This window comes from Eptesicus fuscus, chromosome 8 (assembly GCF_027574615.1).
Source record: "Eptesicus fuscus isolate TK198812 chromosome 8, DD_ASM_mEF_20220401, whole genome shotgun sequence".
Classification (NCBI taxonomy): Eukaryota; Metazoa; Chordata; class Mammalia; order Chiroptera; family Vespertilionidae; genus Eptesicus; species Eptesicus fuscus.
The window spans coordinates 4,725,838-4,745,567 of NC_072480.1; the positions used below are offsets into that span (position 1 = coordinate 4,725,838).

The window sequence follows — 19,730 nt, forward strand, 5'->3', positions numbered from 1 at the left end:
TACATTAACTCAGTACTTAATTGTATCATAAAAATACAAATAGCATAAAAATAGAGACCATATTTGAAGACACTAGTCTTTTAATAGAGATAATTTTCTAATAAAGAAAAAGCTATAATGTTATTTTTGGAAAAATACAAAGAACAGAAAGCATCATTCTTTAAAATATAACACAAATTAATCGATGGCAGTCACAGCTTATGCCAAGTCACCTCTCCTATATTGTTGGCAATTCACTTTTTAAAAAAATATATATTTTTATTGACTTCAGAGAGGAAAGAAGAGGGTGAGAGAGAGAGAAACATCAATGATGAGAGAGAATTATTGATTCGCTGCCTCCTGCATGCCCCCTACTGGGGATCGAGCCCGCAACCCGGGTATGTGCCCTTGACCAGAATTGAACTTGAGACCCTTCAGTCCACAAGCCAACACTCCATCCGCCGAGCCAAACCAGCTAGGGCGGCAATTCACTTTTAATAGTAGTTAGAAGGTTTGCAGAAGACAAATGCTAAGGAAAATTTAGTAATTTTTAAATTACTAAAGCTTATAGCACACTTTAATTCTAATAAATACAATAAACTTTATAAATAAACTAGAGGCCCAGTGCATGGATTCCTGCATGGTGGGGTCCCTGAGCTTGGCCTGCAGGGATCGAGCCGAAACTGGCTCTCTGACATCCTCCCAGAGGTCCCAGATTGTGAGAAGGCGGTTCTCGGGTGACACACCCTGGAATCAGGCTCCCTCCTCTCTGGATCCGAGTGCATCAACCAAGAACTGCAGCTGCCAAGTCACTGCAGCTCGGCAGCTCCTGCGTTGAGCGTGTGCCCCTGGTGGTCAGTGCGCATCATAGCTACCGTTCAGAGCGTCTGCCCCCTAGTGATCATTGCATGTCATAGCTACCGGCCAGTCGGCTGGTTGGCAGATCGGCCAGTAACTTAGGCTTTTATATATATAGATGTACTTACAGAGTTACATTAAATAAAAATTTCCACATAAAAGCCTTGCAACATGAGCAGTCAATATATATTTTTTATTTGACTTAAAAATACACTATGAATTTAAAAAGAACATGGACGCAAAGAATGATTAAATGGTATTTTGGGATTTTGCATTCATAAGTTTCAGCCATAAATTAGTGTTAATACTTTATTTTACTGAACACCTTTGTGAAATTAAAAAACAAATACAGTTCACAAAGTTAACAAAAAATGAAGTATTTCCAAAGAAATACCTGTCAGGTTCTGGCATTTCTAGTAACTTATTTATCAGTTGTTCTGTTTTTAATTTTTTAGAATACTTGAAATTTAGTAAATAACTTTGTGCTGTGATTAATAGAATTCTTTCCTTTTCCAGCAGTAGTAAGTGTGTAGATTTTTTTAACTAACTATGCTCATAAGGATTTATAGTGATGATGAATATTAAATATTGCAAATCTATGACACTAATCTACTCCAACAATAATTGTGAAGCACAGTAAATGAGATCTGAGAAATACTGGATATGTTTCTTCACTTAAAAAAAAAACTTTTTAATTAAACCATCCAATTTAATGTTTTTATATGGCACTTTAGTTTTGAAGGCAAAGTGATCTAGAGACAGCTGACAAAGAAATTATAACTGCAATTCCTTGGTGAAAATGTTAATGACAGCAAAATATTGTTTAATTAGATGACTGCAGCATCTGGATTAACACTCTTTAAGACTTATGCTCCCGTGCTTGTCTGCTTCCTCACACTTTACAGACATTTTGTCATCTCTAGGTCATTAGGAAAGAATTTTTAATGATTTTTGTAGAAGCAAGCAGTTCAAGTTACATCTAATTAGATGACAATAATAAGCCCAACTCATGCAGTAGCTAAATATATACATAATTAACCAGGGAGGGCTTGTACATCACAGAGTAAAAAAGTGTAAAATGCTAAACAAGATAAAAAGGTAGGGGTTGGAAAGCTATGCTGAATTCATTAGCTGATCATATAAAAATAATTCAAAAACCTTAAAAAATTATCTCAAACTTAATGGGATCATTTACATGAGGCTATATTAGCAACCACTCTGCTATTTTTTAATGCAAGAATGTCAGATTTTAACATCCTGTCCATAGTATTATTTAATAAGTATAAAATGAGGCATACGCTGTACCTTTCAGAACACAATGAACAGAAATGAGGTCAACTCCAGGAATTTGAGGTTGGAACCACATTTTTAGTCAAACTCTAGGCATCATTAAAATTCATTTACATAATTTCCCAAAATTTAATGTTCTTTGAAAATTTAAAAAAACATGTGGTTCAAAATTACACCTCGTTCCTAAGTAAGACTTGTATGCAGTTTTAAAAATCATGTCTTCAAAGAATACTCAATGCAATAGAAAAGTAGAACCTGAACCTATCTGTGTAGCAGGTTCTAACTGATATGCCACACACAGAAAAAGAAAGAGAAAAACCACCAAAATGTTACCTTTGATACTTATGGATGATTTAATTTTTTAATTATACTTTATCTTATTTCCAATTTTCTACAATGAGTATTTATTAAACTTATAAATATAACAAAATAAAGGCCATAAAAACATTTATGAGATTTTAGGTATCTTTTTAAAAATTTATGGTTTCTGAATTCTGACAAACTTTTTACTATGTAAAGTATCTTTACAAAATTTACATGCATACAGTAAAATGTGTGTATTTATATGCAATTATGTATATACTAGAGGCCCAGTGCACGACATTCGTGCACTGGTGGGGAGGGAGTCCCTCAGCCTGGCCTGCGCCCTCTTGCGGGGAGTGGGCCTAAGCCAGCAATTGGACATCCCCCGAGGATGTAGCACTGCTACAGAGGTGGGAGAGGCTCCCGCCACTGCTGCTGCGCTCGGCAGCCGTGAGCCCAGCTTCTGGCTGAGTGGTGCTCCCCCTGTGGGAGCGCACTGACCACCAGGGGGCAGCTCCTGCATTGAGCATCTGCCCCCTGGTGGTCAGTGCGAGTAATAGCGACCAGTCGTTCCACCGTTTGGTCGATTTGCATATTAGGGTTTTATTATATAGGATACACATATCACATGAGGGTAAAAATATCTAATAATACATTAATACTCAGACACTATTGTCATATACTTTGTTGACTGTCTGATTTTTAAAGGAATCCTTAGAGAAGAAAAGCAAAATTGGCCAGTTATGATGGACCTCAAAAAATGGAGAGCAAGAAATGGGTCATAAAATGTACTTTGTATTTTATGTTAAGACATAGAGGCCCAGTGCATGAAATCTGTGCACTGGACGGGGCGAGGGGCGGTCCCTCAGCCAGCCTGTGCCCTCTTGCAGTCCGGGACCCCTGACTCCTTACTGCCCGCCTGCTCGCTGCTCCTTAGCACTGCCGCGGAGGCAGGAGAGGCTTGCCAGCTGTGAGCCTGGCTTCTGGCTGAGTGGCGCTCCCCCTGTGGGAGTGCACTGACCACCAGGGGGCAGCTTCTGCATTGAGTGTCTGCCCCCTGGTGGTCAATGTGCATCATAGCAACCGGTCATTCTGGTCATTCTGCTGTAATGGTCACTTAGGCTTTTATTACATAGATAATAGTTTAGAGAAAGAAGATATATCTGAGAATATAAGTTAGTAAATAAAACCTTTTAATAGAAAATGTAAATTTCAGTCACACTGACCTATACTTTTGAAAACAGTGAAGTCAGAAAAGATTGTTTCACCTTCTCAATCACTTTCAATTCCGTAACTCTTCTTTTTAACCAGGAAATTTAAAGAATACATCATCCAGCAATTTTAGTGAATTCACATAATAGATTACAAAGCCATGCAAACACGAAGTATAAATATTAAATCAGTTCAATTTAATGGATATTTACTGAGCAAATTTTTTTTTAGTGAGCTCATGATCTCATTGGAAAGATAAGATTCTATATAATAAAAGCCTAGGCGGTGTCATGCCCTCGCACCACATCATCACAAGATGGCCATCCTCACATCATCACAAGATGGCCATTACAAGATGGCCATCATAAGATGGCCAGCAGGGGAGGGCAGTTGTGGGCGATCAGGCTGGCAGGGGAGGGCAGTTGGGGTGATAAGGCTGGCAGGCAGAAGCGATTAGGGACAATCAGGCAGGCAGGCAGGCAAGTGGTTAGGAACCAGCAGTCCCGGATTGTGAGAGGGATGTCCAACTGCCGGTTTAGGCCCGATCCCTATGGGGTCCCAGATTGGAGAGGGTGCAGGCCAGGCTGAGGGACACCCCCCCATGCACGAATTTCTTGCACCAGGCCTCTAGTCTATATAATAAAAGCCTAAGTGACTGTTACAGCGGAATGACTAGAATGACTGGTCGCTATGATGCGCACTGACCACCAGGGGGCAGACGCTCAATGCAGGAGCTGCCCTCTGGTGGTCAGTGCACTCCCACAGGGGAAGCGCTGCTCAGCCAGAAGCTGGTCTCACGGTTGGCAAGTGTAGTGGTATTGGTGGGAGCCTCTCCCTCATCCACAGCAGTGCTAAGGAGTAGCTAGCAGGCGGGCAGTAAGGAGTAAGGGGTCCTGGACTGCGAGAGGGCACAAGCTGGGCTGAGGGACCCCCACCCCCAGTGAATGAATTCTGTGCACCAGGCCTCTAGTATAGACAAAAAATGCTAAGGACACACTACCATAAGTGCCAAAATGTGTGATATACAGACACTATTATAGAACATGTGCTACTGCAGATTAGTATAATTAGTAGATTTTTTTTTAAAGAATATAGATATAGTACAGAGATTCTAAAAATGTGGTCCCTGGATCAGTGGCCTTGTTAGAAATGCAAATTCTTGAGTCCCACCCCAAACCTACTGAGGATGAGGCTCAATGATAGCTAGACCTCTGGGTGATTGTAAGGCCACCAGTGTTTTGGATGCTGGGTTGGTGGCTATGTTGCTAGTGTTGTGGCCGGTGCTACTCAGCCAAGTCCCTCTCCAGGAGTCACCACCATCAGAAGAGAGCCCTCTAACCTATAGTCCCATATCTCTACCTAATCACTGCTGAGTGGAGTAATGAAGGCCTGACCACCTTGTTTCATGGCAAGACAACTCTGAAGCTATATCCCAGTTCCTTGGCTCCCTGTGGGATCTGCTGAGGCTTTTGTAGCAACTACCTTGGGGTTCAATTTCTCTTTCTACCCAGTCCTACTTTCTTCACTCCCCCATAATGTCAACTCCAAAGATACTCTCCAATAAATTTCCTGCATGCAAATCTTTGTTTTCGAGTCTGTTTCTCTGGATCTGGGACCTCCTAAAAACAGTACCAGGTTCTACATTAGAGATGATAATTGTGGCCCACTTCTAATATCTGCACAAGTCATAATAATACATGAACCTCAAAAGGATCGACGTTTTTTCCTCAAGAGCTTCATTTGATGAAATTATTTAAAAACATTATTTAGGTTTTTTTAAGGCAGTTAATAGATTAAAGCTAATGACTAGAAGTGAAATTAAATTGTAGCATGAATGTCCTTACACAGTCTAGTACAGTAGTTGAGTAAAGTTCTAGAGCCAAACTACCTAAAATAGGTAGTTTGATTCTACATTAGACTCCTGACTTCATCACTTTTCAGCTCTGACTTAGACAAGTTATTTAACTTCTCTGTACTTTACTACCTCATTTGTGAAATGGAGATAAAAATAGAACTTAACTCTTGGGTTATTGTTGGGACTAAATGAGTTAATACACATAAAGCACTTAGAATAATATTTAGAACACTGCAAATTGCTCAATGAGTATTAACAATTATTTACAATTTTTCTTTCTTTTCTAAATATATTTTTATTGATTTCAGAGAGGAAAGAAGAGGGAGAGAGAGAGATAGAAACATCAGTGATGAGAGAGAATCATTGATCAGCTGCCTCCTGCACAACCCCCACTGGGGATCCAGCCCACAACCTGGACATGTGCCCTGACTGGGAACAGAACCGGCGACCTCTTGGTTCCTGGGTCAGTGCTCAACCACTGAGCCACACTGGCCAGGCTGGGCTATTTACTATTTTTCAGAATGTTGATGTTAATATTAAAAATGTTTCAAAAAGAAATAATGAACCAAACAAAGAAACAATAAATTTTTTTTTCTGAATTTTGATATTAGGAATAACTAAAGATATTTTTTAAAAAGACTATGATAAAATATAAACAAAACATTTCTGGCTTTTGATTACTTAGAAAATTTATCAATATAAACACTAACATACTTTCAAGAAATGATAAATCTTGTTTCAATCAATTGACTTAAATTAGTGTACCCTGAACAACAACTGTATTCTTAAAACTATATTATATAACATGATTATTTAGTGGAACCCTTGTTAGTAAAAGTGATGTTACAATTAAACATCTTTATTCTGCCCTTTATTCTAGGATCCTCAGAGAACTCTGAAAAGTGTTCCAATATTAAGAGATGAATGAATAACAGTATTCTCCACAATTCAGGAAAACAGGCAGTTCTAATTACTTCCCTAACAAGTACTCAATCTTGGCTTTAGTGAAGCTTCTCTATGAAACCATTATCCAAATCTTCAATGCTGGTGCTCAGGACAAACTGGCACTCCCGCTGAGAACTTCAGGATGGTGGCAAGGGAAGAGTTAGCAGGATTATAACCAGGAACAGTGCCTCAAGATGTTTATATTCATAACCTTTTCCAATTGTCATTCTGTATAAAGGTTATTTTGTCAGGATAATCATCTGTGCATGAAAAAATCCTCTGAGTTAATTTAAAGCCCATCTTTTCTATGAAGCTCCCCTGGACTAGACTATCTCATCCTATTTTCTAAATGTTCATTTTAGGTAATGGAACTTAATTGCATACTTTCTTATATGTTCTAAATGTATTTAAGTGCAAATACTGTTCTGATAATTAGATCTTAAATGGCTAGAGTGATGGTGCTTAAATATTATACATCAGAAACAACTAGAAGACTAGTTAAAATGCAGATCTCTGGGCCCCACTCCCAGAGTTTTCTAATTCAGTAGGTTTGAGAAGGAGTCTGAGAATTTGCACCTAACAATTCCTCAGGTGATACTGGTACTGCAGGTCTGGGGACAATGCCAACCATTCACCTGGAGCATATTACAGTGACTCCTACTTCTTCATTCCACATTTTCTTTTTTCTTGGAATGCCCTCTGCTTACTTTCTAGTGGATTCTTACTCATATTTCAATTTCCAATTTAAGTGTCTCCTAAGAGAAGCTTCCCCTGATCTCTTGGTTGTAAGTAGTGCCTCTCAATCTGTGACTCCAAATGGCTTTGTAAACTCTCCAATTATAATAATTATCACTTTTTACTGGAATCACTGGTATACATGTATCTTTCCCTAACTATACTATGATTTCTTCAAAGGCAGAAACTATACTTTTCTTTCCTTTGTAGTGTCAGTGCCAAATAGAGTATGTGTTCAGTAATACTTAATAAAAGGATGAACAAATTGAATTCATGTCTAGAGTCCTGTCATACTCTCCTAAGAGCTCTCTCTAACTTTAAGCTATCTCATTTCTAATTCATGCCATACATAGATAACAGTTCGTCCTAAAGGTCCATACTGCATCCCCTTCAATTCCAAAGCTATACTAAATCCTAAAAGTCTAAGATCAGGGTCGTTACAATCTGGTTCTTACTAATAGCTCCAACTAGTAGCCCAGTGCACAGATTCACACACATTGAAAGGAAATTAATTAGAAGAAATATTTTAATATCGCTTTTCACCCTTTCTCTATAATAGAAGTGTCAACCAAATTCACGATTGACAATTACAGATCAAAACACATGCGTGCAATTTGTGCCAGTGAGAGCTTTATATATATCGCACACGCGAGAGTCAACGTTTATTTTTAAATTGCCAGTGTGCATCATATGTGGTGGCCGGCCGGTCGGTCATTTGGATGGTCAGACGGATGTACGGTCAGTCACTTAGCCTTTTATATATATATAGACTAGAGACCTGGTGCATGAAAATTCATGCACTGGAGCGGGGGTTCCTCAGCTAAGCCTGCCCCCTCTCACAGTCCGGGAGCCCTTAGAGGTGGGAGGCAACCCAGCGATCAGGGAAAGGCGACGCCCCCATCACACCTCTGCTGCTGCCACTGCCAGCAGCACAAGCCTCGGCCGGCCCTGGTTACCTGAGCCTTGGGCAGCCCTGGGCGGCTGGGCAGCTGCCATCCAAGGCTTGCCTGAACCTCAGGCGTCGGCTGGGCAGCCACCATCCAAGGCTTGCATGCGCCTTGGGCTGGCACTGGTTGGCTGTGGGGCTGAGGGAACTGGGGGACTCCAGAGGCAGGCGCACGGAGCGGCCGGACCCGCCTGGGAGCAGGCCTGGCCGTGCCACGTGCCTGCTGCCCTGGTGGGGCTGAGGGGACTGGGCACTGCCATCTTGTGGCTGTGGGCACCGCCATCTTTGAGGGCATGACAGTCTATTAGCATATTCCCTCCTTATTGGCTCTGGGCACCACCATATTTGTGAGGGTGTGATGGTCAATTAGCATATTCCCTCTTTATTAGATAGGACTAGAGGCCAGGTGCATGAATTTGTGCATGGATGGGGTCCAGCCAGCCCACCCTAATGGGGGCCAATTGGGGTTGGGGCCGGCCGGGGGAGGGGCAGCGGGTGGTTGGCCAGCCAGCCCCGCCCCTGATCGGGGAGATGGTGGCCGATCGGGGGCCGGGCCAGCTGTGGGTGGGGGTCTGATTGGAACCCAGATCAGGCTGGTTGGCTGTCACAGTGCATATCATAGCCACTGGTTGCTCTGGTCGTTCTTCCGTTCCGGTCATTGGGCTTTTATATATATAGATATATCATGAAGATATCAGTAGACATATATACAATGGACATGTGTATATAAAATATACAATAAAATTTAATATATTTAATAAAATAATCCTTTTGATTCTACCACCAGTATCTTATTAGTAAATGCACTAATATTATAATATTTATTAAATGATTAAAATGCAAAACATTTCAAACTTCTTTATCCCTTTTTATTGATAAATTGAGTATTTTTGACTATTTAATACATATCTATCATTCATACTTAATATATACCTTTAGTATTTATATTCACATATATATGATAGATTTATAAAGAATAATATTACACAGTAATCCTTTTAAGCGATAATTCAGAGAATACAGCTCTATATGCATGGTTCTGAGCATGCATTTATAACAGAACAATAATAATGTAGTTATTTAAATTCATCTGATTGCAAAAAGTTTGGTAGCACCTGATTTACAAAAGTAAACTATAATTCAACCTGAATAAGGGCTTTTAAGGTTTAACTTTAGGAAAAAAGAAAGAGGTACTTAAATCTCATAGAGATATTTAACAACTGACAACCACTGACTTAGCAGAAAAAAAGAACCACTACCTTCTTTTAATTTATAAGCATGGTACTACCAAGGATGATGGCAGTTGCTCATCATTTAGAAATGTAATCTGATTTTATATTTTTATTTGAAGATTTTAAGTAAAATAAAATAATGCTGTGACCCAATCATGCCATAATCCAGGTGACATCTGTACTAGGAAGAATCCTGTTGTCATTCTCCTGTCTAGCTGCTATTGCTGAGAATGACAAAACAGTGAAATTACATTTTCCCATTATTATTTCCAGTCACTCTCTGGCAATGGTTTGTTGACTCTAATAAACCTTCAGACAAAGCTGTCAGCAGAGAAAATAGCAGAGGACAGCAGGGAAAAGCCTCTTCAACAATAAATGCATCTAAAACCTTGGTACTGGCTTGTATAATTTTTGTGAGTGCTTCAATATTTAGTCTAATGCTGCATTTGAATTCCAAAGAGGAAAATGTATTCCATAAAGTCACATCACCCATGATTTTGATGAATAAAACAGATTATGAGATTAAAGAATGAGATGTCTTACCTGCTATCGTATTAAGAAACATCAAATACTCAAAGTTTGAAATTTCCCGTCTTTGCCATCGCTGAGTCATGTTGGAAGATTTATAAAGCTGTCGAGGAGTAGCCAGTGATATCCTCCTAGCAATTAAGTAAACCATAACAAACATAAGCTCTTTTAACTCATTACTTTAAAAATTCAATATCAACTAATACATTTAAAATAATTTAGAATAAATAATAAAATGTTTTAAATAATTTAAAATATCTATGGTTTATCCTTCTTAGATAAATTTTAAAAATATTTCAATTATAGATATTAGCAATATTAAAAATTCTATTATAGAGCAGATATGTAATTACTCAGGATAAACAATATTAAAGTACCTATTTGAATAATATGGCTGCAAATGGGTATTTTACAAGTTAAGAATATTAAAAATGTGAACCTACATTAAAAATAAGTCAAAATATCTTGTAAACAACATAGAAAATCTACTCCATGCTAAGAAGCTAGGTAGTCTGGTATTAGCTAATAGGTATTTGACTTAAACCTTATATAATAATGGCTCCACACAGTGTGCCCACATGCATAGTCTATACCCATACAGCTCATATTGCTCTGATGATATACAAAACAAACAAGTGGGAACTTGTATGAATTCAGAAGATATACAAGAACTAGAGGCCCAGTGCACAAACTTCATGCACTGGTAGGGTCCCTAGCAGCTGCCAAGGACTTGTATGAATTCAGAAGATATACAAGAACTAGAGGCCCAGTGCACAAACTTCGTGCACTGGTAGGGTCCCCCGCCACTGCTGCCACCTCCGGCCGGGGCCTCCCTCCCTTCTCCCAGATGAACTCCCAGTCGAGGGGAGAATTTGCATACTATGCTTTTATTATATAGGATGGCCTGAGGGAGTAAATCAGGATAAACTGTGTAAATTATCAGACTCTCAAGGTTTAATCTATTTATCTAAAAAATAATGAAAACTGGCTGTATTTATAAAAGTATGATTAGGCTAATGAGTTTCTAAAATGAGCACCACTTAAGGCAGAGGTTCCCAAATTTTTTCAATTCATGCTGCCCTTAGTGTCTCAGGAATTATTTTCATGGTGCCCCTGGCCCAAGAGGAACACCTAACAGTTCTGTTTATTAAGTACTTAGGTCTAAATAGCTTAATAAATATTTAAGTGTTAACAACTTCATAAATGTTGAAAATATATTACATATTGAACAGAAAATAATGTTTTTATTTTTTATTTTTTTAATAACCACAATTGCTAAACAGATGTGCACCAGTTGGGCATTTCAGAGCTTCTTAATCCTGGAAATCCTATCTGATGCCACCACCTGCATTTCCTTTTCCACATTAAATTTTCATGCAGTGCTTGTTTTTTTGTTGTGTTTTGTTTTTCACAAAGTTAAGATGTCAAGAATACAGTGCTACCTAATGTTGAAACTTAAAACTAACTCCAGCTAAGAATTTGTGTGGTAGCTTCACAGATATTGTTGTTTCCCTAAAAAATACAAAATGCCCTGCAAGCGCTCCTATGAATTCACTGTGACGTCCAGGGCTTCCAGGAACTGTGGACTTAAGAATATTTTTGAAAAAGAGGATATGGGAGGAACCAAGATGGCGGCAAAGTTAAACAACTAAATTGCCGCCGCGCACAACAATTTCAAAAATACAACTAAAGACAAAACGTCTACCACCCAGAACCACAGGAAAGCTGGCGGAATGGTAGATTTACAACTAAGAAGGAAAAAGAAAGAACAAACGTGGAAGGGCTGAGGTACGGAGGCGCATGAATCGGGCTGGTGGCGGGCGACGGGACGCACAGCTTTTTTTCCAACCCGAAGGGAGACAAGCTCCCGATCACTCTGAAATCCAGTTTCTGGGGACGCGCGGGGGACCCAGACACCTATGGGGAGAAGCTGGACTCTCGGCCATCGTGTCGGAAAGTGAGGGTGACTTTCTTGCAGAGGTGCGCCCAGCAATCAGTGTTTACTGCACTGGAGCACGGGACGCGGGGACTTGGAAACGTGGAAAGGCAGACTAGCAGCCATTGCTGTTTGCCACGCCATGGCCTAGTGACGCCCTGAGACCCCGCCCCGCCCTGAGACCCGCCACGCACATTCTACAAACCCGCCCAGGCTCCACACAGCGGCTTTTGCATATAAATGGCCTGCCCTGTGGCAGCTTAACCAAATAAACTGCAGCTCCAGTCAAACTGCTCCAAAACCACTCAAGCAAAGAGGAGAAAACTGCAGTTTTTGCTGTAACTCCTGCTGAGTGGCCTCAGACAGTAGCTGACCTGCACCCCATTGGAGATCCAGAAACAAGGGCATCTAGTGGTCAGTGTGAGACGAAACCAGATTTCAACCACTCGCATAAGGGACACATTCAAGAGCCAGACTCAGTGAGCGCCAAAGCCCTACTGCAACAAGTCCTGGCCCATAAACGTGTCTCCAGCACAGCAATTCTTCCTTTATAGACACAGCGGGTCCTCACAGCCAATTGGCCTGGAGGTCAATTCCTCCCAGTGACACCAACAACAATCAAGACTTAACTACAACAAGGCTGTACACACAGTCTAAAAAGGGGTGCACCAAAATCCCCACCTCAGGTAACTGGGAGGCTGACCCGTTGAACCAATAGGACACAATAGGACACAAAGCTACCCTACCAACTCAGGGAAGCAGCAAAAATGAAAATGAGGAGGCAAGAGAACAAACGACTGGACATTGAGTTCAAAACCACGGTTATAAGGTTTTTCAAGAATTTCATGGACAAAGCTGATAAATTTAATGAGACCCTCAAGGATATGAAAAAGGTCCAACTAGAAATGAAACATACACTGACTGAAATAAAAAAATATTATATAGAGACCCAGCAGCAGACTAGAGGAACGCAAGAATCAAGGCAATGATTTGGAATACAAAGAGGCAAAGGACATGCCTCCAGAAATGCAAGAAGAGAAGGGAATTCAGAAAGTAGAAGATAGTGTAAGAAGCCTCTGGGACAACTTCAAGCGTACCAGCATCCGAATTTTTGGGGTGCCAGAAGAAGAGAGAGAGAGCAAGACGCTGAAAACCTATTTGAAGAAATAATGACCAAAAACTTCCCCCACCTGGTAAAAGAAATAGACTTACAAGTCCAGGAAGTGCACAGAACCCCAAACAAAAGGAATCCAAAGAGGACCACACCAAGACACATCATAATTAAAATGCCAAGGGCAAAAGACAAAGAGAGAATCTTACAAGCAGCAAGAGAAAAACAGTTAGTTACTTACAAGGGAACACCCATACGATTATCAGCTAATTTCTCAACAGAAACCATGCAGGCCAGACGGGAGTGGCAAGAAATATTCAAAGTGATGAATAGCAAGAACCTACAACCAAGACTACTCTACCCAGCAAAGTTATCATTCAGAATTGAAGGTCAGATAAAGAGCTTCACAGATAAGAAAAAGCTAAAGGAATTCATCACCACCAAACCAGTATTACATGAAATGCTGAAAGGTATTATTTAAAAGGAGGAAAAAGAAGAAAAAAGTAAAGATAAAAATTATGAACAACAAATACATACCTATCAACAAGTGAATCTAAAAGTCAAGTGAATTAAAAATCTGAAGAACAGAATAGACTGATGAACATAATAGAATCAGGGGCATAGAATCGGAGTGGATTGATAATTCTCAGGGGAAGGGTCTGTGTGGGCGGTACAGGAAGAGACTGGACAATATCATACACCTATGGATAAGGATAGCGAGGGGGGGAGGTAAGGGCAGAGGGAAGGGTGGGAACTGGGAGGAGGGGAGATATGGGGGGGAAGGAGAAACAATTGTAATAATCTGAACAATAAAGATTTTTAAAAAAGAATATTTTTGTCATTCATGTATTATTATCTAATATTTATGTTCAAATGGAATCTCAATAGACATTGTCTTTTATGTAATAGGAGCTAAATATATGTTAGTTAAGGAAAAGGAAGGAAGGATGTAGGATGGGATGGAACACGTTATCTCAAGTTCAAATCTGAGTTAAGAATTTTAAGAATAATTATGTGTAACTCCATGTTTAAAATATCAACTTAATAAAATTGTAGCAGTCTGGTCTCATATTATTCCTAGCTATACATACCTATAATAATAAATGCATAATATGCAAATCGACCGAACAGCAGAATGACCATCTGGATGACCTTCCAGACGACCATGCTATGACACACACTGACACCAGGGCAGCCAAGGTGGGTGCGATGCAATTGGTCAGAGGGCCCTGCCATCGCCCCATGATCACCCCACAGAGGGAGGCCCAGGCCAGCCAAGCGATCACACCCCATGCCTGTTGCCCACAGAGGGAGGTGACCAGTGGCGGGGGAGGGGGAGCAGCACCACATAGATGACAAGCAGTGGCAGCAGCGGGGCGGGGCCAGCTGCCAGCAGCTGAGGGAAGGAAAGCCCTGATAGGCCATGATCACCAGCCAGGCCTAGAGAACCAACCCAAGGGGCCCAGGATTGTGAGAGGGCACAGGCCAGGCTGAGGGACACCCCACACCTGTGCACGGATTTTGTGTACCAGGCCCTACTTTGAGATAATAGACCCTATTAACTTCCAAAGAACCTCCCGTCTAATGATTCCAATCATTGCAATGGTACATGGTATATATATTTCATACTTTAATTTTATAATGCTGTGCTTTTCCAATCTATAATAATAAAAGCGTAATATGCTAGTTAGACTGGACGTCCTTCCAGATGACCTTCCGGAAGAAGCCACAGCGGTGGGGGCCAAGACAGAGGCAGCTGCCGTGGTGGGTGGGGGGTCAAGGCAGAGGCAGCAGAGGCCCCCAGCCGCCGCTCAGCTGTCTCTGCTTTGGCCCCCCTGGCGGCGGGGGCTAAGCTCCTTGCAAGAATTTCGTGCATTGGGCCTCTAGTTAATTTATAATATGCTTTCCACAGAGCTATCTAAAGGACTTCCACATTTTTATCCATACTGGCACCAACATGCAAAATTTTCCCAGGACCACTTCCACCCACACAACTATTTTATGTTACAAAATTTCCTCCTGATTCATAGCAACATGCTAAAATGTTTTCTGAATTATCAAATAATTAGTAAATTATGCTTAGCCCAATTTTCACTGTGCTGCTATTATAACCATACTAGAGGCCCAGTGCATGAAAATTCATGCACTGGGGGGGGTCCCTCAGCCTGACTTCCATCCTCTCACAAGCCGGGACCCCTCAGGGGATGTCCACCTGCCAGCGTAAGCCCACTCCGCTGGGGAACAGGCCTAAGCTGGCAGTCAGACATCCCTCTGGCCACACTGGAGCCCTCAGGGGATGTCCAACTAATGACTTAGGCCCGCTTCCACAGGGAGCGGGCCTAAGCCATTAGTCGGACATCCTTAGATCTGTTGCAGAGGCGGGACAGGCTCCCACCACTGCTGCGCTGGCCAGCCATGAGCCGGCTTCTGGCTGAGTGGCACTCCCCCTGTGGAAGCACACTGACCACCAGGGGGCAGCTCCTGCGTTGAGCATCTTCTCCCTGGCGGTCAGTGCACGTCATAGCAACCAGTCGTTCCTGGTCATTCCACCATTAGGGTCAATTTGCATATTACCCTTTCATTATATAGGATGCTTACTCCAATATGCATTTGTTATTATTATAATCACATTCTTGCTAATCTGACTAAAATTCTTACCTGCAGCACATTTAGTCTGCTAAAAGCTATGTATATAATAAAGTTTTGAATTCCTTTGTTGACATTTTGAACAGACAATTTAAGAAGAAAATTGCTGGTCTGAAAATAATTCTTACCACCCCAAAACCAATGACCAAACAAACCCTGATAGGTATTTAAAAACCCAAATAGGGCCTTGGCCAGTTTGGCTCAGTTGATTGGGTGTCGTCCCATGCACCAAAAGGTTGTTGGTTCAATTCTGGGTCAAGGCACATGCCCAGGTTGCAGGCTTGATCTTCAGTAGAGAGTTTGCAGGAGGTAGCCAGCTTACATCAATGTTTCTCTCCCTCTCTACAAAAATCAGTTAAAAAAAAGTCTTTAAAATTTTTTTAAAACTCTAATAGGTATAAATAATGAGCATCATGGGAGAAAGTTGTCATTCTTAGAGTATACAATAATGAAGAAGAAAAATGTGGTCATAATTTATAAATTTAGAAAAGTAGATTATTATTAAGTTCAGAAAAAGGATCAGTTTTTCTTATTTATTGTCCCTTCTTTCACCCTATAAAGTCACTGAAAGCAGGAACTAAACTATGTCTTACTTACTGTTATATCCATTGTGCTTAGCAATACTTAGCATAATGGGGTCTCAACAAATACATAATGATTTGAATCATTGGTCATCTACCCTAACAGAAAAATGGCTAAAGGTAGATGTAGTGCTCAAAAAATTAATTCAGTCATATGAAGAAGAAAATGGGGAATTAATAAGGCTATTCAAAATTCCTGTAACAAGTTTAGATATGTGAATGAGAATATTTGGTATATATTTGGGCTACAGTATAATGCTTTTAGAATTGGGGGATAAGATAAAGGCAAAACTGCCTTCAAATAAAAAGTGTTAAGTATCATAACAAATGATGACCACTTAAAATAACTGACCCTATGACTACAGCCAGGTGTATCCTTAGTAAGTGAAGAATATAATTAAATCCAAAATTAATTAATTGTAATGACTATCTGAATAGAAAATACATTAATAAAGCAATGATAATCAGTATAGAGTACAGAAAATGGGCAAGTGTTTTTTAATCATTATGCAGGAGTGAAGGTATTTTTCTTATGAACAATGTGGGTTACTTTGATAGAGGACACAGAATAGAAATTATAAGAGAATGAGCTATTATCTTGGGCAAAATAACATATTTAAATAGAAAACTTCCTATCTGAAATATTGAATAAGAATCCCCTTGTTTTTATTTATTTTTAAAAATGTATCTTTATTGTTGCAAGTATTACAGACGCCCCCCTTTTATTTTCTGGCATTGACCTCCTCCACCTCCACCCCCCACTTACCCTCCCAGGCCTTCACTACTATTGTCTTGTGTCCAAGAGCTAAGCATCTCATCATAATAAAAAACAACCAATGGCTGGTTGCCATGAGGTGGCATTGACCACCTCAGCCCGGGTCCCGGTGGGTGCCTGGCAGCGGCCGGAGCGAAGCAGCCCAGGTCCTGGGTGCCAGAGGGAAGCCGATGCCAGCAGCCGAGGGAAGGAAGGCCTATTCTTGCATGAATCTTCGTGCAGCGGACCTCTAGTATGCACATAAATTCCCAGGTTAATCTCTCCCCTGACTCCCACCTTTCCTCTTGAGATTCATGAGTCTGTTCCATGCTTCTATGTCTCTGGATCTATTTGTTCATCAGTCTATTTTGTTCATTAGATTACACATATGAGTGAGATCATGTGATACTTATCTTTCTCTAACTGGCTTATTTCACTTAGCAGAATACACTCCAGGTCCCTCCATGCTGTCTCAAAGGGTAAGAGATCCTTCTTTTTTTAAGCAGCATAGTATTCCATGGTGTAAATGTACCACAGCTTTTTTATCCACTCATCTACTGATAGGCGCTTGGGCTGTTTGCAGATCTTAGCTATTATAAATTGCACTGCTATGAACACAGGGGTGCATATATTCTTTCTGATTGGTGTTTTGGGTTTCTTAGGATATACTCCTGGAAGTGGGATCATTGGGTCAAATGGGAATTCCATTTTTAATTTTTTGAGAAAACTCCATACTGTTTTCCATAATTGCTGTACCAGTCTGCATTCCCACCAGCAGTGTACTAGGGTTCCCTTTTCTCCACATCCTTGTTAGCACTTGTCATTTGCTGATTTGTTGATGACAGCCATCCTGGAAGATGTGAGGTAATACCTCATTGTCATTTTAATTTGCATCTCTCTGAAGATCAGTGACTTTGAGCATTTTTTCATATGTCTCTTGGCCTTCTGTATGTCGACTTTGGAAAAGTATCTCTTTAGGTCCTTTGCCCATTTTTTAAATGGATTGTTTTTCTTCCTTTTGTTAAATTGTATGAGTTCCTTATATATTTTGGAAATTAACCCCTTATCAGATGTATCATTGCCATATATATTTTTCTATGCTGTGGGCTCCCTTTTCATTTTGATTGTGCAGATGCTTTTTATTTTGATGTAGTCCCATTTGTTTATTTTCTCCTTCGTTTCCCTTGCCCTACAAAATGTATTGGTGAACATATTCCTGTGAGAGATGTCTGAGAATTTGCTGCCTATGTTTCCTTCCAAGATTTTTATGGTTTCATGATTTACATTTAAGTCTTTTATCCATTTTGAGTTTATTCCTGAGAATGGTGTAAGTTGGGGGTCTAGTTTAATTTTTTTTTTTTTTGTATGTACCTATCCAATTTTTCCAACAACATTTATGGGCGAGATTATTTTTACTCTATTGTATGCTCTTGGCTCCTCAGTTGAATATTAATTATCTATAAAGGAAAGAATGATAAAGAAAAGAAAAACTACAAGAAGAAAACAAAACAAAACAAAAAAATAGGGGGAAGAATATGAAGGGATATGAAAAAAAGAGAATAAGAATAAAGAGTAAGGGAATAAGGGAGGAAAGACCATTTAAAATAAGAGAAGAAGAAAGAAATTGAAAGGGAAAATAGAAGAGAAAGTAGATAGACCCAAAATAAGAAGAGAAAAAAAGATGAGAAAGCAGAAGAGAGACTATTTTTGGGAGAGACTATTTTTTCTATTGTATGCTCTTCCCTCCTTAGTTTTCTGTTCTGTTCCATTAATCTATATGCCTGTTCTTATGACAGTACCAAGTTTTTGTTGCTGGAAGTTTTTTTTTTATTATTATTACTGTTTCAGTTTCATCAGTAGGTATTGGCCTATTCAGGTTTTTTGATTCTTCCTGAGAGTTTTGGAAAATTGTATTTTTCTAGGAATTGTCCATTTCATACAGGTTGTCCAGCTTAGTGGAATATAGTTGTCTATAGTATTTTTTATGATACTTTGTTATTTCTGTGGGGTCAGTTGTTACTTAACCTCTTTCATTTCTGATTTTGTTTATTTGGATCCTCCCTCTTTGTTTCTTGATGAGTTTGGCTAAAGGTTCATCAATCATGTTTACCTTTTCAATGAACCAGCTCTTTTGCATTGTTTTTAGTCTATGTCATTTATTTCCACTTTGATCTTCATTATTCCATTCCTTCTATGTACCCTGGGCTTTTATTGTTGCTCTCTTTCTAATTCTTTAAGGTGTAGGTTTAGATTATCACAAGTTTTTCTTGTTGTTTTCTTTTTGTTTTTGCAGTAGGCCTGTAGTGCTATGAACTTCCCTCTCAGGAAGTCCCATAGATTTTTGGTTGTTGCATGTTCATTTTCACTGGTTTCCAGGAAGTTTTTTATTTCTTCTTTGATGTCTTTGGTAACCCATTCATTGTTTAATAACATGCTATTTAGCCTCGATGTGTTTGAATGTTTATGAGTGTTTTTATTGTAGTTGATTTCTAATTTCATGCTATTGTGATCTGAGAAGATGCTTGATATGATTTCAATCTTCTTGAACTTGTGGAGACTTAGTTTATATCCAAACATGTAGTCTATTTTTTAAAATATCCCAGCTGCAGTTCAGAATAATGTATATTCTGTACCTTTTGGATAAAATATTCTATAAATATCAATTAGTTTCATCTGATCAAGTGTGTCATTTAGGCTTTCTGTTTCCTTGTTGATTTTTTTTTTTTTTTTTTGTCTAGAACCTCTGTCCAGTGATGTCACTGGGGAATTAAAATCCCCTACTATGATTGTATTGCTGTCGACCTCTCCCTTTAAATCCT

At 39.8% G+C, this 19,730-nt stretch overlaps 1 protein-coding gene across 2 annotated transcripts in view; it reads right to left on the reverse strand.

Annotated features, from left to right (window-relative positions):
• Nucleotides 1-19,730, reverse strand: part of NBEA (neurobeachin) — an 896,160-nt gene that overhangs the window by 136,050 nt on the left and 740,380 nt on the right. For both annotated transcript variants that reach the window (XM_028135810.2, XM_008158996.3), the window contains exon 44: nt 9,899-10,014. In XM_028135810.2, coding sequence (XP_027991611.2) covers nt 9,899-10,014 — 116 coding nt within the window. The remainder of the gene's footprint in view (nt 1-9,898; nt 10,015-19,730) is intronic.